The sequence below is a fragment of the Gobio gobio genome (assembly GCF_949357685.1).
Source record: "Gobio gobio genome assembly, chromosome: 23".
Classification (NCBI taxonomy): domain Eukaryota; kingdom Metazoa; phylum Chordata; class Actinopteri; order Cypriniformes; family Gobionidae; genus Gobio; species Gobio gobio.
This window is the reverse complement of record NC_137119.1, coordinates 45,736,970-45,763,992: the sequence shown is the minus strand read 5'-3', so window position 1 is coordinate 45,763,992 and position 27,023 is coordinate 45,736,970. Positions and strand designations below refer to the sequence as shown.

At 40.5% G+C, this 27,023-nt stretch overlaps 1 protein-coding gene across 1 annotated transcript; it reads left to right on the top strand.

The window, feature by feature from the left end:
- Positions 1–1,494: 1,494 nt before the first annotated feature.
- On the top strand, positions 1,495–25,522 carry LOC307120034 (uncharacterized protein; the record flags this gene model as incomplete). Its single annotated transcript, XM_079806860.1, has 2 exons — positions 1,495–1,699; positions 20,796–25,522. The coding sequence occupies 2 exons, from the start codon at positions 1,495–1,497 to the stop codon at positions 22,103–22,105; spliced, it is 1,515 nt and encodes a 504-aa protein (XP_079662986.1). The 3' UTR covers positions 22,106–25,522.
- Positions 25,523–27,023: the final 1,501 nt, after the last annotated feature.

Sequence of the window (27,023 nt, the reverse complement as noted above, 5' to 3'; positions counted from 1 at the left end):
GAACCGATTGATTCACAACAAATGATTCAGTGATTCGAAGCGCTGCATTTCTATCTCGATTTCATTATGAAATCTGCAATAAAGAACATAAAGTCATTATTTGAATCAAGACGGGAGAACAAGTTAAATAAATCATTAAATAGCTACAAAACATTAAATAGAAATGCTGAGTATATTAAGGATTTGTATAATTTGTATTCTTTTATTAATTTGTTGTGTTCATTTTGATCATTTGTCTCATCAGGGGTCCGTTCTTCATACCTCGCTTCTGAAATTATTCAGATGCCAGATCTTCTAATCTTAGAACTATTTCTAATTTGGTTCTTCAAACGAGTTTGTGTATTATGTTAAAATATCTGGATTAAATTGTCTGAGATTACTGTGTTCACTGAAGAGGGCAGATATATCGATAATCCAAACCACAATTGGCTTCAAGACCTTATGAAAAACTTGACAAATTTCTGGAGCTTCATAAAGAAAACAGCCAAGCAACCAAAATTACATAAATCCATATTATAATAGATCCTTATTATAATAGATAAATGAAATGTGCAGTTTTATCCCCCCAGTCATTTATATTAACGATTTCTAGTATTTGTACAGGCTTTACATTTTTATTTTAATGTTGTAATTAGCAATTCATTTAATTTGACCTTTGAAGCAGATTTGTTACGTGTCAGCATTAATATACTAAAACATATATCTATCTAATAAAGTTTCTTAGGATCAAGATCAAGTTCTCTGCATCTCATGGGCTGCATTAAGCCATCCCAAAATCATTATTGCCCCTGGTTCAGTAATGAACTCTTGTAATAACGGAGTTAGCGATGTATGAAGAGCAGACCCCAGAGCAATTAGTTCCATTAACTGGACGACTGAACTAGAGCTCATTGAGACACTCAGAGATTAAGGGATTTATTTTTCTTTCTGTTAATTATTCTCCTCTTAAACAGGACAGAGTGTTCAAACACTGAAAAACTCCTGCTGAAGCACGAGATCCACGTCTACATAAAGATGGAGTTCATTAAAGAGGAGATTGAAGACGTGAAGATTGAGGAAACATTGAGAGTGAAACATGAAGAAACTGAGGAACAAACAGAGAAAGAGGAGAGAGAAGAGATGAAGATTGAGGAAACATTGAGAGTGAAACATGAAGATACTGAGGAACAAACAGAGAAAGAGGAGAGAGAAGAGATGAAGATTGAAGAAACATTGAGAGTGAAAAATGAAGATACTGAGGAACAAACAGAGAAAGAGGAGAGAGAAGAGATGAAGATTGAAGAAACATTGAGAGTGAAACATGAAGATACTGAGGAACAAACAGAGAAAGAGGAGAGAGAAGAGATGAAGATTGAAGAAACATTGAGAGTGAAAAATGAAGATACTGAGGAACAAACAGAGAAAGAGGAGAGAGAAGAGATGAAGATTGAGGAAACATTGAGAGTGAAACATGAAGATACTGAGGAACAAACAGAGAAAGAGGAGAGAGAAGAGATGAAGATTGAGGAAACATTGAGAGTGAAACATGAAGATACTGAGGAACAAACAGAGAAAGAGGAGAGAGAAGAGATGAAGATTGAAGAAACATTGAGAGTGAAACATGAAGATACTGAGGAACAAACAGAGAAAGAGGAGAGAGAAGAGATGAAGATTGAAGAAACATTGAGAGTGAAACATGAAGATACTGAGGAACAAACAGGTTGGTTTCATTCTCAAAGCTCAATCATTTGATCTTACTAAAATGTCCATCTCTAGAGAAATTAATGATATTTTTGAAGAGTCCTGATTTAAAGCAGTTTTATTTGACATGGAGTGGGTCGCCTCATGTGGACAGACATGTTGAGATCACATGACTTGACAAACACTAATACTGCCTTCAAACTGAGAAGATCCAATATTATGAGACGATATTAACCCCTATATCTACTTTCTACTAAGTTTACATTAACAATCCTCACACCATCTAGAGGATGAGAAGCGTTGAAGAAATGGCCAAACCTTCCATGGTAACTTGGTTGCACGTCTATTGGATGATCTGGGAATGAGTTGAATAATTAGGTCAGGTGTGATGGATCATGCTGATATAAATTGTCCCTTGCTGTTAACTTGTTGTTTGCCTGAAAAAGACCTTCAGGTTGAAATGTTGCTTATTTTATTACATTTAATTTTAGGAGTCACAGTGGCAGTGTGAATAAAATAAAGCACATAAATAAAATATATAGGCTAACAAGCACAAATATGGTCAATTATAACTAGGGCTGCAAGATTTGGGGAAAATATCTAATTGAGATTATTCTGGTTAAAATTGCGATTTAAAATGTGATGATTATTATTATTTAAAAAAAAATTACAAATGAAAAGTGGATATAAAATTTTTTGTTTATATTAATATGACTAATAATAATTTTGATTATTATTATTGCTAAATAAAAATAAGAACTATTACTATTACAATAACATTCATTATTAAAAAATTAATATAGAGGATTTAAGAATAAATATTACAGTATAATAATAATATTTATATTTTACAGAAAACTAAAAAATGATGGGTTACCTGTTAATATGCAGACAGCCTATGACTAAAAATCATTAGAAATCATCTGTGTTTTTATCTGTGATAGTCTATGTTTCTAATATGAAATATGAGCCTCTTGCATCCACTGTGGGGATTAAAACTCCTGTACATTGAAGAAAAACAAATGGATTTTCATATACATTTATTTAGAGAAGTTTTATTTTTCTTATTTTCTACCCAAAAGTTTAATTAATACTGGAGGCCAGAGGGCGCCCTCGAGCAGAAACTCCACATTTGCGTCAGAGAAGTAATTGTTTTCAGGAAATCCCTATGGGAAATCCCTAATGTGAAGCTCCTGTAGGCTGAATAAAACGCAGATAGAAACGCTTTGACTGATTAAACATGAAGATAATACTATAAATACAAGATATGGTGTATTTAAGTTCTGCAAGCCTTCTCGGGTATTTTCATAATAATAAAGTATTCAGTGCTGATTGACATTCTGTGATAAGAAGTCACATCAGCTCGACTGACTATATGAAGTGAGTTAAAACATATTTTGTTGAACAACAGGTTTATGAACATTTCACATTACTAGTTTGTGAAGATAATTGTTATAAGCGACTCAAACGGAGCAGCGTTTAATCCTGTTCACAGAGCCGCTCTTCACTGAAACACTGGGCATATATTTATTTAATTAAAATCGCAGCCTTTGCGCTTTCATAATCGCACATAACCCAAATCGCGATTGCGGTTCGATTTCGATTAACCGTGAAGCCCTAATTATAACTGACTGTCACTATTGTTTTTCTCCCTCTGATCTCATTTTTGTCATATTATGAGAAAGAAACACAAGTTCATTTCATCCTTCTTCCTGCTGCTCTTCCTCAATGGCCATCAGCATAGCGAAGCAAAGTGAACGGCTTTTGAAGCAGGTCGGGAGAACATGCTTGTAAGTTTTGAACATATTCTTTAGTTCTGTTGCATGGCTTAAAGTTGTAGCTATTTTCTAGAACAGTGTTTATTCTCCTAGTATTATTGTATTTTATTCTGTCTGTCAGTAATTTATTACTGTCATAGTAAATTGCATTTGAATAAGTTATTACTGAGCGAGCGTTTTGCACTTAAGTTGCCCTATATCCAGGCAGAAATTAGTATTGATTTGAAGCCATTCACGGGCTATCATCATCTGCGCGTTGAAGTGTAATTATCAGAGCCAGCTGATCTCACTCAGCAGCGAATAGTTTCTATTTAACGAGCGTTCCATAGCTGGCGCGGAAGCGTCTTCAGCCTCCGCGTGTGAAGACCGACGCGGGTAAAGACATCTGTATTCGACTCTTCCTCTGCGTGACTCCTCCGAGGCTGGGACTCCGATAAGGCACCGAGTTATCTCCATTCTTCTCCTTTCATCTTCCTTTCCTCTCTCTAACCATGTGCGTCCACTCCATTCCCGTTATCTCTCAACCACGCCCCACTATTACACGTAGACGGCACCGTAACACTGCTAATCTACGTCCTGTTCCCTCCTCTTCTAATGCCCCTCCCTCTCTTTCTTTTTCTGTGGGGCTATGGAATTGTCAGTCAGCTGTCAATAAAGCTGACTTCATTCCAGCCTTTGCCACTCAATCCGCTCTCAAAATCCTGGCCTTGACTGAGACCTGGGTCCGTCCAGAAGACTCAGCAACACCTGCTGCTCTCTCTAATAACTTCTCTTTCTCCCACACCCCTCGCCAGACTGGGAGGGTGGGGGCACGGGTCTTCTCATTTCCAACAATTGGAAATACTCATCGCACACAGCTCTTTGCAATAACAACACATTTGAATATCATGCTATAACGCTTACAACTCCCACTAAACTCCATATTGTAGTCATTTACCGCCCCCCAGGTCCACTGACCACCTTTGTCCATGAACTAGATGTTCTGCTGTCCTCATTTCCAGAGGATGGCTGCCCACTCATAGTACTCGGCGACTTCAACATTCACCTGGACAAATCTTATGCTTCAGATTTCCACTCCCTCCTAGCTTCATTCGACCTCAAATGCCTCATCACGTCACATACCCACAAATCTGGTAACCATCTGGACCTCATTTACACATGCAGCTGCTCTACTGACAGCATTTTTTGTCAAACCTCTACACATGTCAGATCATTTCTACATCACAATCTTCAACTTACTACTCATGCACCACCAGTTCCTCCACCAGTTACTTTCAGACGAAACCTGCGCTCACTCTCTCCTTCTCATCTCGCCTCTGCTCTGTCATCCTCCCTTCCCTCATCCACACAATTCTCCTCCATGGATGTTAACACTGCAACTGACACTTTATGCTCTACTTTAACTTCTTGTCTAGACAATATCTGCCCTCTTTCCTTAAGGCCAGCACGAGTTACTCCCTCTAACCCTTGGTTATCTGATGTTATTCGTGAACACCGGACGATACTCAGGGCAGCAGAGAGGAAGTGGCATAAATCAAACCACCCATCTTATCTAGCTAAGTATCAGTCTTTGCTCTCATCCTTCTCGGATGAAATACATGCAGCTAAATCTTCTTATTTCCAAAACAAGATCAGCAGCACCCCAAACTCATGCACACTTTTCAGAACATTCAACTCTCTGCTCTGTCCTCCTCCACTACCTCCCACCACCTCCCAATCTCCAGACGACTTTGCACAATTCTTAACAAAAAAAACAACAACTATCAGCAATCAGTTCTCACCCCCGCGCACTGTGGATTTTAGATCATCCACTTCCACGACCGAACATACTCTCTCCTCATTTTCCACACTCACTGAGGCCGAAGTATCTAAACTTCTCCTGTCCTCTTGATCCCATTCGCTCACACCTCCTTCAAGCCATCTCTCCTACACTCCTACCAGCACTCACACACATCATCAACACATCTCTCTGCACTGGCACGTTCCCTACCACTTTCAAGCAGGCTCGGGTAACTCCACTGTTTAAGAAACCCACTTTAATTGCATCACTCATAGAAAACTACAGACCTGCCTCTCTCCTACCATTCATAGCGAAAACTCTTGAACGAGTTGTTTTCAACCAGGTTTCATCCTTCCTCTCACAGAATAATCAGCTGGACGTTAACCAATCCGGTTTCAAAAGGGGCCACTCCACAGGGACTGCACTACTGTCGGTCACTGAAGCCCTGCGGCTAGCTAAAGCTGACTCCAAATCATCAGTCCTCGTCCTCCTTGATCTATCTGCTGCCTGCGACACGGTCAATCATCAAATTCTTCTGTCCACCCTCTCATCACTGGGCATCACAGGGACTCGGCTCCATTGGTTTGAGTCTTATCTCACAGGTAGGTCCTTCAAGGTTGCCTGGAGAGGAGAGGAATCCCAAGCACATAAACTGACCACGGGGGTTCCTCAGGGCTCAGTGCTTGGACGTCTCCTTTTCTCCATTTACACTACTTCTTTAGGTCCCATCATACAGGCACATGGCTTCTCATACCACTGCTATGCTGATGACACTCAGCTCTACCTTTCATTCCAACCAGACGACCCCACAGTAGCTGCACGAATCTCCAGCTGTCTGGCTGACAGCTCTGCATGGATGAGTAAAAATCACCTACTGAGTTCCTCAGTTCCAGACTGTTTTCTCTCCTGCCCTCCGGCAGGCGTTTCAGGATCCACCGGACCAGGACCAGCAGACTTAAGAACAGTTTTTTTCCCCAGAGCTGTCTCTTTATTGAACTCAAACCCCCGCTGATCCACTCCCCTCATATACTGATAACTCTCCTACCTCACATCCACCTTCACTTTGTTATTTGCACTACCGACTCTTTATTACAGTAACAACTGTTTACTTATTCATCTTGCACTACCACACCGTAACTGGATTATGCTCATTTGCACTGCCGACTGTTATTTACAGTACCTACTGTTTACATTTGTATTTTGCACCGTACTTCTAACTGTAATATGCAATCACTTCCACTGCACTTTACACTTTTTTTCGGATAGCTTCTGTCCATAATTTATTGCACTACCTTAATCCACTGCCATATTCCTAATTTTAGCCTAACATATCATTGTATACCTCTATCTGTAAAATTCTGTTTATAGTAATAGCCATCTGTATATTATATTATATTCATAGTACATATCCACCTGTAAATTCTGTTTATAGTATTAACCATCTGTATATTATTCACTGTACATATTCACCTGTAAATTCTGTTTATAGTAATAACCATCTCTCTATTTATAGACATATTTATATATACTCAGTACATATCCATGTCCTGCACTTATGCAAACGTTGTATATCCTGCACTTGCTGCTATTGCACTTCTGGTTAGACCTAAACTGCATTTCGTTGCCTTGTACTTGTACTTGTGTAATGACAATAAAGTTGAATCTAATCTAATCTAATCATCTTCCCCGCCAGTCCCACTATGCAACATGACTTCACCATCCAGTTAGGTACATCCCTGATTTCCCCTTCAAAGTCAGTCAGAAATCTTGGAGTAACATTTGATGACCAGTTGTCCTTCAGAGAACACATTTCTAAGACAGCTTGCTCGTGCAGGTTTGCGTTCTACAACATCAGGAAGATCAGACCGTTCCTAACAGAGGACGCAACACAGCTTCTTGTCCAGGCCCTGGTTATTTCTAGACTTGACTACTGCAATGCGCTTCTGGCTGGACTCCCCTCTTGTGCGATCCAAACACTTCGAACGATCCAGAATGCAGCGGCACGTCTGGTCTTCAACGAGCCCAAAAGGACCCACGTCACACCACTCTTCATCTCTCTGCACTGGCTACCACTCGCTGCTCGCATCAAGTTTAAGGCACTGACGCTTGCCTACAGATCCACCACGAGCTCTGCTCCTGCATACTTTGACTCGATTCTACAAATCCACACCCCCACTAGAAGCCTTCGTTCAGCTAAGGAGCGAAGGCTTGTGGTACCATCACAGAGAGGCAAAAAATCCCTTTCCAGAACATTTTCATTCAACGTTTCCAGCTGGTGGAACGATCTGCCCACCGCCATCCGAAACGCTGATTCGAAACTAAAAACTCATCTCTTCCGTGAGCACTTAACATCATAAAAAAAAAAAAATCCTCTTTCTTCCCTTTTCCCTTCCTACTCTAGCTTGTGCTACGCTGAGAAACGTACACGGACTAAGTATTTCTGGCACTTGTTGTGCTCACTCGACTCTTCATGACCAATCGCTTATTGTACCCCTAAGTTGTAAGTCGCTTTGGGTAAAAGCGTCTGCTAAATGAATAAATGTAAATGTAGATATCTCCACCTGCTTTTCCCTTTTTTTTTTCTTTGGTGTGACTCACTTTCCTCTGTAGCTTACTACTGGCAGGATCGCTTTCTGGAACAGCTTCTGCAGATAAACTTTTAGCCAGATCCAAAACCGTTAAGTATGCCTCTTCCTTTTTCTCTGCATATCAGCTCTTCAAACGTGGGTCTAAAACAGCAGCTTTGGTATAAATGCTGGTCGCAATATTCCCCGTCAGTTCCCATCTTTTGTCAATTTTTCTGTTAGTGTTTATTTATTACTTCATATTTATTAACATGGGCACTGTGGCTGACAGAGATGCATTTTCTTCCCGCGAGAGCAGCTCGGTGAGAGTGATCATAGGTTTCAGCACTGACACACTGTTCTCCGCTGTCCGCCACTGTGTTGTTGTGAGACCGTTTGGTAGTAAGCACAGCTTTAACAGGCAATCTCTGTTCCAGGGGAAAAAGCTTTTCCAATTGTCTATGAACCTTATGTTATTCTGCACACAACACTTAGACAACCAGCCATTGAGTGATGATAGTTTGCTAAGTATCTCATCCCTCTGGTGAACATGAAGTGGGCCAGAGCATATTACAATGGCTAACATCATACTTGTGAGTTCACACACCTCTTTAATCTCCGACTGGCGAAGTCAAACATCATTAGTGCCGACGTGAATAATAATCTTAGAGAATTTACGATTAGCTTTAGCCAGCACTTTTAAATTTGGGTTGATGTCAGGTGCTCTGGCTCTCGGTAAACACGTGACTATGGTGGCTGGTGTCTCTAGTTTCACGTTCTATGTAATAGAATCGCCAATAACTAGGGCACTTTCAACCGGACACTCAGTAGGTGCGTCACTGAGTGGGGAGAACCTGTATGATGATCCGCAACTATGCCGTCTCTCAGTTGCCCTGCTGCACAGGTACTGTTTTTGCTGGAACCAAACAATGTACAGAGTTCACTAAGCCAGTTGCATCCAAAGCAGTGTCTAAGGCTATTACATTCTTATTATTTTGATTTTAAGTTTTGATCATTGAATAATTTTATTGTTCATCACTCTAAAGCTGCTTTGAAGCAATATGTATTGTATTCAACGGTATTTAAAGCAGCACTAGGTAGGTTTTGCTCTCGGGGTCCCCCTACAGTTGGGAAACAGTATTGTCCTCTACTACTGTCGTAAACTGTCATTCTACATCAGTGGATGCATCGCACGTGCATTTGTTGACATGAATGGTAAATGGACTGCATTTATATAGCGCTTTTAACAGACCTACGGGCATCCAAAGCGCTTTACAGTTTGCCTCACATTCACCCATTCACACACCGACGGTGGTGTCAGCCATGCAAGGCGCCATCCAGCTCGTCGGGAGCAGCTGGGGTTAGGTGTCTTGCTCATGGACACCTCGACACTTGGTCAGGTGGAACCTGGGATCGAACCACCAACCTTCCGGTTTGTAGACAACCTACATGAACCACTGAGCCACTGCCACCCCAACATGACAACTATAATAGCCCTGAACACTGCAGGAGTTCACATGCAGGTGTTCTGCTTGCGTCGCGTGTGAAATGTCTTCATCCCAGGTACAGTGGCATATGTTTCAGCATGTCATATGAATATAATTTCATGGGTTTTATTTTTTCAAATGCTAAATGATCGCGATGCTCACATTTACAAGCCAGCGTCATTATAGTAGCCTAGTCTATTGGTTCCCGTTTTACGGAATCTATATGATACTTCAATTCAATGTTTGAGTGGTAGGTAATAACCATACATCGTCAATATTATAATATCAAGCTACCATAGATTAATCTGCACATTTGAAAAATCGATTTGCATTATAGCTTGAGGCAAGACAAATAAACAAATATCACAGACATGTTAGGTATCCTAAAATATGATTTTGTACGTCTAATTCGTCACGTGACAGCAAGCGACCATGACGTATCTCCTCATTCTCAATTTACTTGCAAGAATGTAGCCCCTCCTCCTTCAGCTCATGTCAACAAGCAAACGCTGGCCCAATGTTGATCCTCATCCTGCCTTTAATCCGATCACTTTCTCGTTTCCTCTTTTTGCTTTCCTCCGACAAAACCTTTGCTTTCTTATTTTTCTGTGCTGCCTCGGCCATGACTATAACATCCGCCAAACAAACTATAGTTTGGCTCGGGCTCGCACGTCCAAATTTAAGGAAGTGGGGGTGGTGGTGGAAGTGACGTATATGCCTTAAAGCAGTCGAATTTTGTAGTTCTTTTTGTTCTCGGGTTACTACCCGAAACCCGAAGTTTAAAAGTACGATTAAAAACGATACAGACCCCGTCAGGCTATGGCAGACGTGTCATTCAACCTATTGTAAGTCGATGTATCATCACAAGAGTGTTGAAAATATATTATGAAGGTTGAAAAGTTACCTAGTGCTGCTTTAAATGAATGAATTAACTTTATTTCTAACTATTACAAAAATAAGAAAGAAACACATAAAATATACACAACAAATATAATAAAACAGAAACAAAAATTCAGCATAATAATCACCCAGTTAGAAAAGGGATAGGCTTATCAGGACCTACCCCCAGTATTTACCTAAACCAAATCACAATCGAACAAGATAAATCAAACGTACCATTTTAAATAATACAGAAACAATACTCCAATGTACATTCTACTTTATCATGCTATGAAGATACAGAAGAACTAACAGAAAAAATTATTCAGGCAGCATTAACAACAGTTTGGAATTATCACTATACCTCCCCACATCTGTACTTATCAAAAATAAATCTTTTGTACGTTTTTTTTTTTAAATTGCAAAATATTACACTTTGTTTGATCAATTTGTTCAGACTATTCCACAAAATCACCCCACAAATAGAAATATACATACTTTTCGAGCCTTCTGTTGTCTCCAATTTAAATCCCCTCTCAAGTCATAACCCCCCTCTCTATCTGTGAACAGTTGTTGTTCCTGGCAGCTGTTTATTTTTTTGCTTTGTAGATTATTTGTGCCCCAGATCATTAAACTTTAGAGTGTGCAATTTTAAATACAGTAAATTGGTATGCTCACGATAACCTACTTTAATATCCTAATTGCTCTTTTTTGTATTGTGCTTAATGTTTGTAAGGTGGTTTTAACCCCCATACTTCAACACAGTAATTTAAATACGGTAACACAAGTGAACAATACAAAATATAAAGTACTTTTTTATTCAATACATGCCTTGTTTTCCCCATTACTCCAATACTCTGTTCTACTTTTGCTCTGATATATTTAATAGGGGTTTTCCAACAGATAATCAAGAATCACACCCAGAAATTTATTTTCAACATTATTAATTATTACTTTTACTTGTGTATCAGTTTTACGGTTACCAAACAACATAATTTTGGTTTTATCTAAATTTCATCGACAATTTATTTGTCAAACCACATTTTTAACGTATTCATTTCTGTTGTGACCACCTCCAAAAGCTGCTCCAAATTTTCCCCATAACAGAAAATATTAGTATCATCCATAAAATCACAAATTTTAAAGGTCCCATGGCATGGCATTTTTCTATTATTTTATAATGTTTCCTGAGGTGTACTTATATTGTTAGTATGATTTTTACATCATAAAATGTCATAATGTAGAAATATAAGGCATTTTTTCTATACTGCTGTTTGCCCTGTGGCTGAATGCCCTGCTTCAAGAGGCGTGTCTGCTGTGAGACTTCAGTAAAAACGCCCACTGTTGTGATTGGCTGACATCTTTGCATTTGAAATGAGCGGAGAGGGCGTGGTTTAACGAGGTCTACCAGGCACGAGCAGGCACGAGCTGCTGCCAGAGAGACGGATGGACCTGAGTTCACTTCTCATGAGTTCTCTCAGCACGTCTCAGTTCAGTGAACTGTTGTAGTTACTAGGATATACTTCAGGTTATTAGTTTATTTCTAGTCAGAGGGACTGTCACTCATGTCAGAAAGTTAGTAACTTTAGTAAATTATGGATCAGCGCTGACTGGAGACGCGAACCGTTTAGAACGATTCAGTCCGATTTGGTGAACTGATTCGGTTCACTAAAAAGAACCGGTTCAAAAGAATGATTCGTTCGCGAACCGGACATCACTAATGTACCAGAGACGGAGCGATTGCTAACAAAGTCATTTATAGTAACTACTGAGTTATGAGAGCGATGTGAGCGCGAGTTTATTGTGTTTGTATCTGAGAGTTCTGAATTAACACGAGTCCCAGTCACGCCGAGGCCGTCTTCATCATTATTCTACCAACTTTGTAACACATGTAATGAACCATTACAGCTGTCGATATGAATGAGTTAGTAAGTGTTGATTATAGCATTATTTTTAGATATTTTCCTATCATATGAAAAGCGTCAGTGACACGCATTGAGTACACAGCGCAAACAAAGACACAACAGCAGTAATCAAATGTAATCCAGTTTATTGTGGGGATAGCTAGCCTAGCCCGTATACCCCGCGCTTACCCCCCTTCTGCTTAATCTCGCGCTGCGTTTGGCTCCTCCGCTGTGGGCCAGATGCAGTACTGGGGGTCGGGGATGTTGAAGGCCGACTGGTCAGTGCAGCCTGAGCCTCGGCGTGTGTGAGGTTTATCTCTAAAGATGTGACTCTGCCGATATTGAGCAGAAACTCACAACTGTATGCACAGTATGCACATTTTAGAACAGATAGACGAGATGAGGACGTACAAAAACACTGACTCACAAGATAGAAAACACGAAAACGCCGTTTTGTCGGGAGAGAGAGAAGCCACAGCGTGTGCACGAATAATAAATAATTAGCTACACATCAGAAATGAATTTAGGCTAATAATAGTTTGGGCTCTATTTTGTTAACCTTTAATATTAATATGCAAGTAAGGGCTCCCTATATAGTTTACAGCAATATCTTCAATACACTGTTAGATATAATTTAATTAATTCAAGGACAGACACTTTTTTTCTTCTTCAGTAAGCCACTGTTAAATCTAAAAAGGAATTTTGTAAAACTGTTGTACCGAACCGTGATTTCCAAACCAAGATCCGTACCGAACCGTCAGTTTTATTTTTTGTCATGCGTCACAACACTTCCTTGAATTCCAGGCATTTCCGTGTTGTAAATAAAATCATTTTTTAAATATTAATATGTCATTCTCTTTAAGTCACGCTCAGAAATGTGTCATTTGCATATGACCCCCCCACTGACACTGTCACCGTCACCTTTTTTACTCTGGGGAGTTTGCAGGTCTGATGAAATTATCCAATCTATTTACATACAATTTTCCTAATATTTTAGATAACTGAGAGAGTAAAGACAATGGCCTGTAATTAGTATTGATTACGGATTTCTCTCCAGCTTTATAATGGAATGACTTTAGCAATTTTCATTTTGCTTGGAAATCCGCCTGTTTTGAAAGACAAATTACAAATATAAGTTAACAGTTTTACAATTGCACCAATGACATCCATTTACATTACATTTACATTTAGTCATTTAGCAGACGCTTTTATCCAAAGCGACTTACAAATGAGGGCAATAGAAGCAGCTAGAGCAGTCGAAGGGCAACAATATCAACAATATGCAAGTGCTGTAACAAGTCTCAGTTAATCTAGCACAGAACAGAATGTTTTTTTTATTTTTATAAATAAATTAGACAGACAGACAATGAATAGAATGATAAGTGCTATTCTCGATCAGTCAGGTGCTGCTGGAAGAGATGTGTCTTTAAGTGTTTTTTGAAAATGGCTACAGACTCGGCCGCACGAATTGAGATAGGCAGGTCATTCCACCAGCTGGGAACGGTCCAGGAAAAGTTCAGTGACAGCGATTTCATGCCTCTCTGGTATGGCACCATCCTTAATTAAAGCCATATCAATGTCATTCTAGTCTGTAGACCTTTTATTCTTAAATTTGCTAACAATTTCAATAATCTCCTTTTTCTCAGCTGGTTTCAAAAACATTGAGTTTGGGTTGCTGTCTAAATAATCCACAACCTTCAGCTCACCTTCTGTCTGTGGACTATTAATCTCCTCTGCCAGTTTTGGTCCCACACTTACAAAAAAATAGTTAAACCCATTGACCACATCATTCATGTTGCTTACAGTCCTTTCATTATCTTTAAAATACTGAGGGTGTTTTATATTCTTTATTTTATATTCATAATAATTGTCCTTTTTTTTTAAAGTTTTTTTAAGTGTTATGACATGTCATTTGATCCAAAACATAAACAATATAAAGATCAAAATGTGCTTCTTGGAGCGCCTTGCGATTGCTTAGCGTCTCATTGGTTCCGGACATATGGTATCTGACAGACTGCAGAGTGCGGTGCACGTAAAGTGGCAGAGAAGTTTGTGGAGAGATGATCGGGCCCCAGCAAACTTCCTTGGTCCATTTCATTGCAGACTGTTCCAGTAAAAGAAAGGGCGATGACCAACTCGAAAATGGCAGGAACATTTTTTTAAAAAGTCAAGCTTTAATTGTAAATACGATGCCTCATATATTAGCCCTCTGGTGCTCTTAGGTCATTTCTGACCAGAACATTTTCTGTTTTGAAATGTTAAAAATCACAGCTTCATTGGAATGATATGAAACTTGGTGACTTTTCATGCATTAGGTATGTAAACACACAAAAAAATTGGGGTCATGATTTGAGCATGCAAATTGGTCATAAAAAAAAAAAAGTAGTGTTCATTGTCTTCGGTCATAAATGACCGACCATAGGAAATTAATGGGAAATCGGCAAAAACACAAAAATTCACCGAATATTTGTGTGTACAATCTACAAATCGGCCACAATGTTGAAAAAGGTACACAGCAGTAAAGGGGTGACACTCTAAACATCAAGAGTGTGTTATTGACACATCCACTCACACTTATACACACACACACCTATGAAAAACTGAGCCTATGAACCACATTTTGAATTTTTTTTAATCACAGCTTCATCGGAAAAATATTAAACTTGCTGACATTTCTAGCATTAGGTATGTTAACACCAAAAAAACTGAGGGCATGATTCGAGCATGCTAAGTGGTCGTAAAAAAATGACTCCCACTTGTGCTCTTTGATAAAAAATGACCCCCATAGGAAATGAATGAGAAATCGGCAAAAACACACAAATTCACTGAATATTTTTGTGTACAATCTACAAATCGGCCACAATGCTGAAAAAAAGTACAAAGCAGTAAAGGGGTGACACTCTAAAACATCAAAAGTGTGATATTGACACATCCACTCACACACACACTTATAGACACACACACACCTATGAAAAACTGAACATATGAACTACATTTGGATTTTTTTTAAATCACAGCTTCATCAGAATGATATGAAACTTTAGCCTGGGAAAACCCAGACAACTTCCGGCAAATTTAGATTTGCTCTGCAAGTAGTCTGGCAAAGAGTCCATTCAAACCCATTTCTAATCCCTAGAAATCGCGGCACCAATTAGAAACGTTGGGGCGGGCTTTACAAGATGACGACAGCGCAGCGACGTTGAAGCAGATTTGCCGCCGTGGAGCATCACTCGTTCGAATCGGCTATCGAGTCTGTTTTAAGCGATTTAAACTTTTCCTTTTCGTTAAAACCAGAGCAAAGAACAACACTCGAAGCTTTCATATCTAAAAAAGATGTTATCGCTGTCTTTCCGACTGGATTCGGCAAAAGTCTGATATACCAGCTTGCCCCTTGGTGGATAAAAACGAATGGGTCTTAGCGAGAGCCCTCTGGTAGTGTTAATGTTTTACAAAATATAGTTTTAAGTCCTTTTCAGGCGAGAATGTAGTTGTTTAAAGCTCAAATCTGTGTTTTTTTTATAAAGAGAGCGCCTTTTTGAAAATTTGATCTGCTGTTTTCGGAGTTGTGAGCTCCAGTGGTTCAGCGGCGCTCAATCGCTCATTGAGCCCACCGAGAGGTGCCTTTCCTCGGACAGTCCTTCTGTCGTCTGCCGCTGGCTCTGTCTCTGTAGTGGTTAAACATAAGATATGATTTGTCTCGTCTTGTGTAGATCTAACGGCTGATCTTTACTCTCATTAATCTATAATTAATAACTATAACTAATAATCTATAACTTTATATTTTTAAGATATTAAACTTTACCGTTGTTGTCTCCTAGCGCTGACTTTGACTGAATTGCTTTATTTATTGTATAGCTTCTTATACCTTTTACTTATACTTTTATAATTGCTATTGATGATCACACATAAACTGACATTTAACAAAAAGAGACTGTCATATTTAATTTATTACAGTGATAATCATAGCCTATATTATGTGTTTTTTTTTTATGTAAACGAAAAGAGGCTGGGTTTTTTATATTTCGTTTTGTTATAAACATGCATTGAAGATAATATGCATTCCCTGCACTACATATACAAATATATACTGAGTGATACTGTCAAGAACGCTGCTTGCCCATTAGCAGAGTAGGTGGACTAGTGTCCTCCTGTCCTCGGGAGTTCGTTCTCCGGAGTCAAACTTGGTAAGTCACGGACGCAAGTCAGAAGTTCGCGTACGAAATATGTCATAAAACAGCACTGCCTCATTTCATAAAAAAAAAAAATTCTTAAACAATAGCCACACAAATGTGGTTCAGGCAACGCGTAGCTAGGCCTACATTGATTATCTTATATATTTATAATAAAACAAAGTATAAAACACCCTGTCTCTTTTCGTTTACATTTTAAAAATAATATATTAAAGGGGTGGTAAACCACGATTTCACTATTCTAACTTTAGCTAGCGTCTAATGTTGCTGCTTGAGCATAAACAACATCTGTAAAGTTACAATGTTCAAAGTTTAAAGCAAAGGGAGATATTTGCTTTTAAAGAAATCAGTTTCTAAGAACTACAGCAAACGGCCAGCAGGCGACTACAGACATTCCTCCAGGGTTGGTGACATCAACAGGCTCAATATTTACATAAACCCCTCCTCCGAGAAGATTAAATAAGGGGGGGTGAGGCCATTTTGTATCGCTGCGCTGTTGTGGTATAGTTAGGCTGGAGTGTTGTTGCCGCGATGCCGAGGAAACGCTGTTATTTTCATCCGGATTGCAGGTCTGGGGTACTTGCTCTGTTCAGCCTTCCTTGGGACGGGGGTGCGTTGCAGAGCGTTTAACATACAGCATGTTATATGCACGTGTGTTTGAGTCAGCGTGGAATCAGGCGCGCGCAGGGCTCCTGCAGCACATCTAACAGAGGAAAACATCCACCGTCTTCGCGATTTCAATGCCGGATTTGCACAACGTCAGCTGCGTGAAAAAAACACTGCCGGTGCGTGGATGCACGACGCGCGTGCTGCACATTTCACGGAGGACAACACAAACTTCCACAAACTTCGCGAGTTCAATACAGGATTTGCACAACGGCTTGTCCTGAAAGCTGGATTTACAAACAGAAGCTGTTTACGGGCCACAACCTGTAAGTCTGATTTATATTTCATCGATGTGTTTTCCTGTAATAGGTTGTAGCAAGGAAGTAAACAGATGACAGCGCTGTTCTGCAAACCAGTCTGTTAAATGCTCATTCATACTTAACGTTATCCGACGAACACCTAACGTTACAAACACTAACGTTAAAATCTCAACAGCGAACCTGACATTAGTGTAAATGATTCTTTGATTAGAGCTTTTATGTATTGTTTATCTTCAGGCATGCTAAACATGGTTCTGTGTGTGATTTGTCTAACTTACTAGTTAAAGCCAGTGCTTAGTGTTCGTTTTGGGTTAGTTCTTGCGACAGATATTTGGCTATAATCGTTCTAAAAATACAAAAGTTAAAGTGCCATTCAGTAGCGATCATTATAGATCCGCAGTCTTTACTCTTGAGGACTGAACAGGTTCTGCTCGATCATCTTCACTCAAATGTTCTGGGTCTGATTCGGGCTCATATGGTTTTATTGACGCCGTTGTTTCTAATACTGACCAAAGCACAGCCTCCAGGTAAGGGGCGTGACGTTTCCGACAACCGTGCACTGCGGTTAGCGAATCAGAACACACTAGGCCAGCTAACCAATCAGAGCCCACTGCGTATTTTTGAGGGACCGGCTTCATACAACCCGGAAAGAATCAGACCGTTTTACAAGGAGGGACAGAGCAGTGTAGAATAAAGGTCAAATATATGAAAAATAAGGCAATTTTTTTTTAAACGAAGCATGAACACATGTTACAGTGCACCCCACAAACACAGTCAAGCCTTCAAAAGAATGTGTTTTACCACCCCTTTAAACATTAATATGTGGTTTAGGTAAGGTGACCAGATTTCTGAAATAGAAACCGGGGACATTTCCTATTTGGGAACACAAGTACAGAGAAGAACGCATATTGAGAGACGCCAGAGTTTCTCCATCGCTCTGCATACGTCATCTCCCTCATCGCTCTGATTGGTTTTAGGTCTATCCAATTGCGCCCAGAGGCATTTGAGCGACGCCCGTTGGTGACGCCCCTTTGGAAATGATTTGTCTATGAAGCTTCGCCAGACCATAACTCAGTTACTACTGAGAATGGTCTGGTTTTAACCAGGCTAATGAAACTTGGTATCTTTTCTAGCATTAGGTATGTAAACACACAAAACAATTTAAATTGAGGACATGATTCGAGCATGCTAAGTTGTCGGTCAAAAATGACACCATAGGAAATTAATGGGAAATCTGCAAAAACATAAAATCACAGAAAACAATCTATATTTCTAACAAAAATTATCTAAAACTTTATAATAAATAGTCTGAGATTTTTTAAATATATATTCAAATCCATCAAAAAAAAAAAAAAATCATTAAATGTGTTCAAAACAGAACTAGGAATTCTCAAGCCTCTCCATAGAGACCTCTAGTGATTCCATAGTGATTGGGATTCCAAAAGAGGGCGCTAATCTGTGTTCAAAAAAAATAGTTTTTGAAGGCCTTGGGCCCTATTTTAACGATCTGAAACGCAAGTGTCAAAGCGCGAAGCGCAAGTAACTTTGTGGGCGGGTCTCGGCGCTGTTGCTATTTTCCCGGCGGGATAAATGGCTCTTGCGCCCGGCGCAAATCTAAAATGGGTTGGTCTGAAGTAGCTTCATTATTCATAGGTGTGGTTTGGTTTGGGCGTAACATGAATAAACCAATCCGAGCGTCTTCCAACATTCCCTTTAAAAGCAGGTGCGAAAGTTCCATTATGGATTGCTATTATTATGGCGTATTTACCAGGCGCACGCCAGGAGCGGTTCACAGCCTGATGTTCTTGTAAGAGCAGTGAAAGACAGAGAAGTGAAGTTGTAATGTTGTACATTATGGTAAAGGTGATTTCACAGTCTTTTTTTTTTCAGTCTTTCAGTTTTTTCAGTTTTTCAGTCGATTTTTTTTCCTGGTTCTTGACGGACAAACCAATTTGTCAGATGTCCTTATATACATATAGCCTATGTCTTGCCACTATTGGGCAAACAGGTCTTATCCTTAATTATTACAATTAGCCTGAATCATTTGTAAGCTAGATTTATGCCTATTTTTTCACATCTTCGTGGCACACCACAATGATTTCCGTCATCTCATGTGTTAATATTTTTTTAGTGTAACAATTTATGATTTGCAAAAAGAACTGTTGCATCTGTGTAGGTTACATGAGCAAAGTGTATGCGCCCTTAAAATAGCATAATGAACAACGCGCAACGCGCCACTGACTTTAGACTAGGTTTTTTCTGGTCAGTGGCGCAATTGTTTAATGGAACAGCAAAATAGCACCAGGGATTGTTTGCGCCGGAACACGCCTCCTTTTTTGCGCTGAACCGCCCAGGGAGCGCAAGTTCATTCACTAGTTTAGCGACGTGCTTCTGTGGAGGGAAAAGCACGCTTTGCGCGGGTGCAAAATAGGAATGACACATGCGTCGGTGTACAAAGTCAATTGCGCTGGGTGCAAGATAGGGCCCCTAGTCTCTATTTTAACCTGAAATACTGCAATAAAAAATAAAAAACTAACAAAAATGTTTTTGTATAATTTTCAATGGCAAAAATAGACCATAATTATTGCATACATATTAAAAAATAATCTCAAAATACAAAATTAAAAAGAAAAAAATATTATTGAAGAAAAATAAATTGCATTGGTTTTACTGGGGTGGAGGAAGTTTAATTTTTAGGTGTCCGGTCACTTATGACCGGGAAGACAACCAATGCAACCCCTAAACGAAGAGCACCAGAGGGTTAATGATAGGTTTTTATGTCCATCTCAGCATTAACCCTTTAGTTAATCACCCACATTATCCTCATTATTTTAATCTACTTCATATGAATATGTGTGGCCTTTTTTTTCCCTTTGTTTTCTCTCTCTCTCTCTCTCTCTCTCTCTCTCTCTCTCTCTCTCTCTCTAAAGGAAACATACCCTAGACATAGGTTTTTCAGTGTCTTGCTGGTGGAAATAATGATTACCAGATGTGTTGTATGCATTATACTGATATCACGTGGCTCACATTCTTATACCATGAGATGTATATGATGTAATTATTTTCCATTGGATAAGTCTGTTCTCCACCTCCTTTCTTTCTCTTATATCTATCTGAGAATTGTCTATTAAATTGAAGATTTTCCTTCCCTCAGATCTGAGAAGTCTTTGTCTTTGAATCACCGAGAAAAATGCTGAGAAGGGCACAAAACAGGACAGATTAATTGAACCTATCAATTAGGTAAAAAGTCTAGCTTTAATTGTAAATACGATGCCTCTTATATTAGGTATGAATTTACGGCAACAGGCGATTCCGTGGAGCCAAATCCATTGTATATGCAAATAATTGATAGGCTGTTACTGTTTTACACTATGCTATGGTTCAAAACGATGCATCTTAAAAATATTTTTTTTTATGAATATGCAGGTCCCTGGCACAAAAAAAGGTTGAGAAAAGGTTCTGAGATTAAATGTAACCCCTCTTTCTGTAGCTTAGTGGGTATAGGATCTAGCATACATGATTTTTGTTTTGATGCCTTAAATGTTTTAATGTCTTGATGTTGTTTTGTACCATTAAACGGGGGTTAACTTGTATTTGTCTCTTTTAGATCTGATGGCACTTAAAGTGGAGAGTCAAGAACTAAATGAAATGGAAGAGAAAGATCCGTATGGGCAACATAATGATTTCATAACTTGCTCACAGACTGAAAATATTTCCTCACAAAAAATCACTCAAAAGCCAGGAAAGAGTTTAATTGAAAAACGACACCTTAAAGTCCACATGAGTGTTCACGCTGGAGAGAAGCCGTTTACCCGCCAAAAGTGTGGAAAGAGTTTCACTCAAAAAGGAAACATTGAGCAACACATGAAAGTTCACACTGGAGAGAAACCGTACACCTGCCCACAGTGTGGAAAGAGTTTCACTCTAAAAGAAAACCTTAAAGTCCACATGAGAGTTCACACTGGAGAGAAACCTTACATCTGCCCACAGTGTGGAAAGAGTTTCAATCAAAAAGGAAACATTAAGCAACACATGAAAGTTCACACTGGAGAGAAGCCTTACACCTGCCCACAGTGTGGAAAGAGTTTCAGACATAAAGGACATATTAAAGTCCACATGAGTGTTCACACTGGAGAGAAACCTTACATCTGCCCACAGTGTGGAAAGAGTTTCACTCAAAAAGGAAACTTTGAGAAACACATGAGACTTCATACTGGAGAGAAACCTTACATCTGCCCACAGTGTGGAAAGAGTTTCACTCAAAAAGGAAACTTTGAGCAACACATGAAACTTCATACTGGAGAGAAACCTTACATCTGCCCACAGTGTGGAAAGAGTTTCACTTTAAAAGAACACCTTAAAGCCCACATGAAAGTTCACACTGGAGAGAAACCTTACATCTGCCCACAGTGTGGAAAGAGTTATACTCGAAAAGAAAACCTTAACATCCACATGAGTGTTCACACTGGAGAGAAACCTTACACCTGCCAAGAGTGTGGAAAGAGTTTCAGAAATAGACAAAGCCTTCCAATCCACATGAGTGTTCACACTGGAGAGAAGCCATACACCTGCCGACAGTGTGGAAAGAGTTTCAGATTTAAACGAGGCCTTATAGTCCACATGAGAGTTCACACTGGAGAGAAGCCTTACACCTGCAAACAGTGTGGAAAGAGTTTCAGTCAAAAAGTAAGATTTGAAGACCACCTGAGAATTCACACTGGAGAGAAGCCGTTCACCTGCCAACAGTGTGGAAAGAGTTTCAGACATAAACAAAGCCTTACAGTCCACATGAGAGTTCACACTGGAGAGAAGCCTTACACCTGCCAACAGTGTGGAAAGAGTTTCAGTCAAAAAGGGCATTTTAAAGCCCACATGAGTTTTCACACTGTAGAGAAGCCTTACATCTGCCCACAGTGAGGAAAGAGTTTCAAGCGAAAAGGAAGAATTGAGGAACACATGAGAATTCACACTGGAGAGAAGCTTTAAACCTGCCAACAGTGCAGAAAGAGTTTCACAATAGGAAAGGGCAATAACTTCTCGTTTGCGACATACCGGTAAAATTGTTCCCACAATAAAAATGTGTCTTCCTGTGATAATAACGATAAAGCCTAGATGATGATTTTTTTTTCTGTATGCGACCATTCGCATCTCACGTCCAGAGCGAAAACAACTATGGTGGAAGGCGGAGGTGAAGATGAGGAGTTTATCGCTAAACGAGGAGAACTAAATGTAACCCCTCTTTCTGTAGCTTAGTGGGTATAGGATCTAGCATACACATTTTTTGTTTTGATGCCTTAAGAATGGGTCTCTCTCAGGAGCTCAGTGAACTCAAGCGTGGTACCGTGATAGGTTGCCACCTGTGGAATTAGTTAATTCATGAAATAATCTCACTACTAAATATTCAACAGTTAACTGTTAATGGTATTATAACAAAGTGAAAGCAATTGGGAACAACAGCAACTCAGCCATGAAGTGGTAGGCCACGTAAAATCACAAGAGTAGGGTCAGCGCATGCTTGGGCGCACAGTGTGCAGAAGTCGCCAACTTTCTGCAGAGTCAACAGCTACAGACCTCCAAACTTCTGTGGCCTTCAGATGAGCTCAAGAACAGTGTGTAGAGAGCTTCATATAATGGGTTTCCATGGCCGAGCAGCTCATCCAAGCCGCACATCACCAAGTGCAATGCAAAGCGTTGGATGCAGTGTAAAGCACACCGCCACTGGACTCTAGAGCAGTGGAGACGTGTTCTCTGGTTGACCAATCACGCTTCTCTGTCTGGTAATCCGATGGACGCGTCTGGGTTTGGTGGTTAACAGGAGAATGTCTCGGTTACGTATGTAACCCTCGTTCCCTGAGGAGGAAACGGAGACGTAACGTCAGTGACTGACGAATGGGGGTTTCGCTTAGAAGCCAATAATCTTCGAGAATTTAACAACGCCCAATGTCAGTGCCAATGCCATGGGCATGCGGAATTTGCATGCGTAACTCCGCCCCACCGCGTGGGTATATAAGGAAGGGCGCTGCCAACATCGCATTATGTTTACCTGCTGAGGAGCCAAGACTGAACTCCCGGCCGTTCTAGCGGTACAGCGGATGTGGCCTTCTCAGGGAACGAGGGTTACATACGTAACCGAGATGTTCCCTTTCGTTCAGTCACTACGAAGTAACGTCAGTGACTGACGAATGGGGGTCCCAATACAGTGACGCCACTCAGCTGTCTTCCAGTGCCCTGCGTAAGTGCGAGTGCCCTGTCATAATGCTAGTACGGATGAAGGACTCCCACTTATCACAGGAATACCAAGGTAGACTGGGAAGCATATTCCAGGTGGAGATATGACAAGATGCCTACCTGTAGGGAGGACTTCGAGAATACACATATGACCCGCTAAGGGCTGCATATGGAGAACTGGATATGGAGAAGAATATTGCACGTATCCAGTCCGTGGAGTTGAAGGGTGAGCAAGCGAAGACACCTGAGCCTAGTCCAGTACCAGCCACTAGTGGAGGCGAGTACATAGTCGGACACAGGCTCCACTCGGAGATTGTAGAATCTTGTGAATGTGTTCGGTGTCGCCCAGCCTGCAGCTCTGCAGATGTCTGTTAGCGAGGCGCCATGCGCTAAAGCCCAAGAGGAGGCCACACTCCGAGTGGAGTGTACCCTGACCCCAAGGGGGCATGGACGACCCTGCTGCTGGTATGCCAAAACAATGGTGTAACAGACAAAGAGTCTGAGGTCCTGAAACACTGCATCCTGTCTACGTAAGTGCAGAGAGCGCTTACTGGACAGAGCAGTGCCAAGGCTGGGTCTGCCTCCTCCAAGGGCAGCGCTTGCAGGTTCACAACCAGGTCTCTGAACGGAGTGGTGGGAACCTTGGGCACAAATCCAGGCCGGGGTCTCAGGATCACGTGAGAGTTGGCCGGCCCGAACTCCAGGCACGCTTCGTCAACCGAAAATGCCTGAAGGTCCCCCACCCTCTTGATGGAGGCCAATGCGGTCAGGATCGCTGTCTTCATTGACAAGAACTTAAGATCGACTGACTTCAAAGGCTCAAAGGGAGGCCTCTGCAGAGCATCTAAAACTACTGAGAGGTCCCAAGAGGGTACGAGGGGAGAGCGAGGGGGATTCAGTCTCCTTGCTCCCCTCAGGAACCTGATGACCAGGTCGTGCTGACTTACCTTTTTGTTCTCCAAGAGGTCGTGGTAGGCAGATATTGCGGCCACATATACTTTAAGGGTGGAGGGAGACAGCCTTCGCTCCAACCCTTCTTGGAGGAACGAGAGCACGGACCCGATCAGGCATGTCCAGGGGTCTTCTTGGCAGGAAGAACACCAGGTGACGAAGAGGTTCCACTTCAACGCATGGGCATGCCGAGTGGACTCTGCCCTAGTGGTAGTGATGGTAACTCAAACCTGCCGCATCCCATCCAGGAGCCACACGTGGAGATTCCAGAGCTCGGGACGCGGGTGCCAGAGGGTGCCCCGTCTCTGAGAAAGGAGGTCCAAAATACCCGCACCAAAATTCAGACTCTGTATGGTATCGCTTTTTATATCGGTACTTCGGTATTAGATTGTGGTACTGAACCAGAATTGTGGTATCGAGCCATCCCTACTTCAGCATAGACAATTTCACGCTCCTAATTTGATGGGAAAAGTTTGAGGATTCTTCAAACTTCCTGTCCCAACATGACCAGTGCACAAAGCGTCTGTCCTTAAAGAAATGGAAGAGCGAGTTTGGTGTGGAGGAACTTGACTGGTCTGCACAGAGTCCTGACCTCAACCCGATAGAACACCTTTGGGGTGAATTAGAGCAGAGACTGCGAGCCAGGCCCCATCATCCAACATCAGTGCCTGACCTCACAAATGCGCTTCTAGAAGAATGGTCAAAAATTCTCATAAACACACTCCTAAACCTTGGGTGGGCAGACTCCATATAAAACCCTACAGGTTAAGAATGGGATGTCATTAAAGTTCATGTGCTGTAAAGGCAGGCGTCCCAAAACTTTTGGCAATATAGTGTATTTTTACTCTGAATGCTTGAGAGTTTCACTCTTGCGTCCTTGGTAGTTTGAAGTTCGATTCAGAAGAACGAACTCCCGAGGATGGGCAGACCTAGTCCTGTAATTCTGCAAATTGTTACGTCCTGAGGAGGTATAATGTGTATGGGTGGAGGGAAGGTTATGTTGTTTATTTCTTTATTTCTTTTCTTTTACCTGTATAGGTCATTTAGTTCCTCCTTCCAAAAGTTAGGCAACCTTTTGTTTTTTGTTTTGGCTAGACCCTTTCCTGAAGATTGATTGCTTACATTTTACTTTGTTACCTGAAATAAAATATTTTTTTGCCTAATTTAGTGGTTGACTCACATTTCTGGGGCAGAGGACTGAAGGGAATCCTCCACGTTTACGTTTCTTTTTTTTAAAACTTTAATTGAGTCCTGTTACCCTCTCCCAACACTAGACTGGGAGAGCTTGTAACAAAATGGAAGGCATTCTTGATAGTGTCAGCTCACTCTGGCTACTCACGGTTATCTGTATGTATATTTTAGGCAACAATAAAAGAAACTAGAATTGTACATTTCCTGAAGAAAATGTGAGTGGTGCTTGGTTGTCACGCACATCCCTATCGCTGGGTGACAAACTATTGTAATATGCAGACAACATTTTGAAAATAACATATAATAATCTATAATTAGTCATTTATAAATATATATCTATAAATTATCTATAATCTTTTTTTAATCCAACGATTTTGTACCGTATCCATGTAATTTTCTATATGTAAACGCCATCTCCCCCTGGGTTTTTGCAACCTAGCTGCTAAACAATAATCCCAAGTAGTTCATGTAGTGGAAACACGGGACAGGTTTGCAAAATGTTCTATGAATTGCAATAAGTGTGAAAACACCTTTAGTAAAACTTTTGCTTATAAGCACAATGAAGTTGCAGATTTTCTTATTAGTGATTAAAGAACAGAACAACAATATTAGGTCCATATTCTGATTATATGCAAGCAATAGTCTGTCAGTATAGCAACCATCATGTAGTTAACGGGGAACAGGGTTCCCCAACTTTTCTCCACATCAAATTTAAGGACCTTCAAGTATATTTCTAGGCTTTTAAAATGAAATGTTCAGAGACATGGATCAAGGCGAAATCTTATCGAAGTGACAACAAAGAATTCCCTGGTGATACAATTGGCACTATTGCTATGGACATGCATTAGAAATTTAGCAATAGGACACACTCCACTGCGACCACAGGAGATACAGTGGTTAGTGTCGTGGAAAATGTCGAAGTCTCAAGTGTCCCCTCAGATCAGTCAGTGAAGAAGAAAATCTCTCAGAGGCGAAGTTCCAGGTTTCAGAAGGTTAACTTTATTGTCAGAACAACAAAGTGAGATGCTAGATGAACATCTGAATCTCCCCACTTGTAGCTCACACTTTTATACAGTTTTGACAAGTGATCTCATCTGCAGGTGCATCTCCCTCTCATTTCCCAGCATCTACCAAGCACTCCAACATTTTCATCAAAGTCAAACCATTCATAAGCTATCTCTTTTGTAATGGTGGCCAACATTTTTGGATTGTCCCAAACAGTGATTTGTGCCTCATTATTTTTATCAAGAGAAGAACACATCAAAGGCCACGTGAACCAAAAGAGCAACTCACTATCAGTGCAGATGGCAAATGCAAGCAACCTCAGATAAAATCCTATCCTTTCCCATAAGACTTTTCTCAGTCATGAAGGCCATGAGGCCTCCAAACACGTGTAAGCCAATTTATTCAGCAATTATTTTTAATTGTGGATTATCCCACACTTTCCAATTTTTAAAAATAGCAC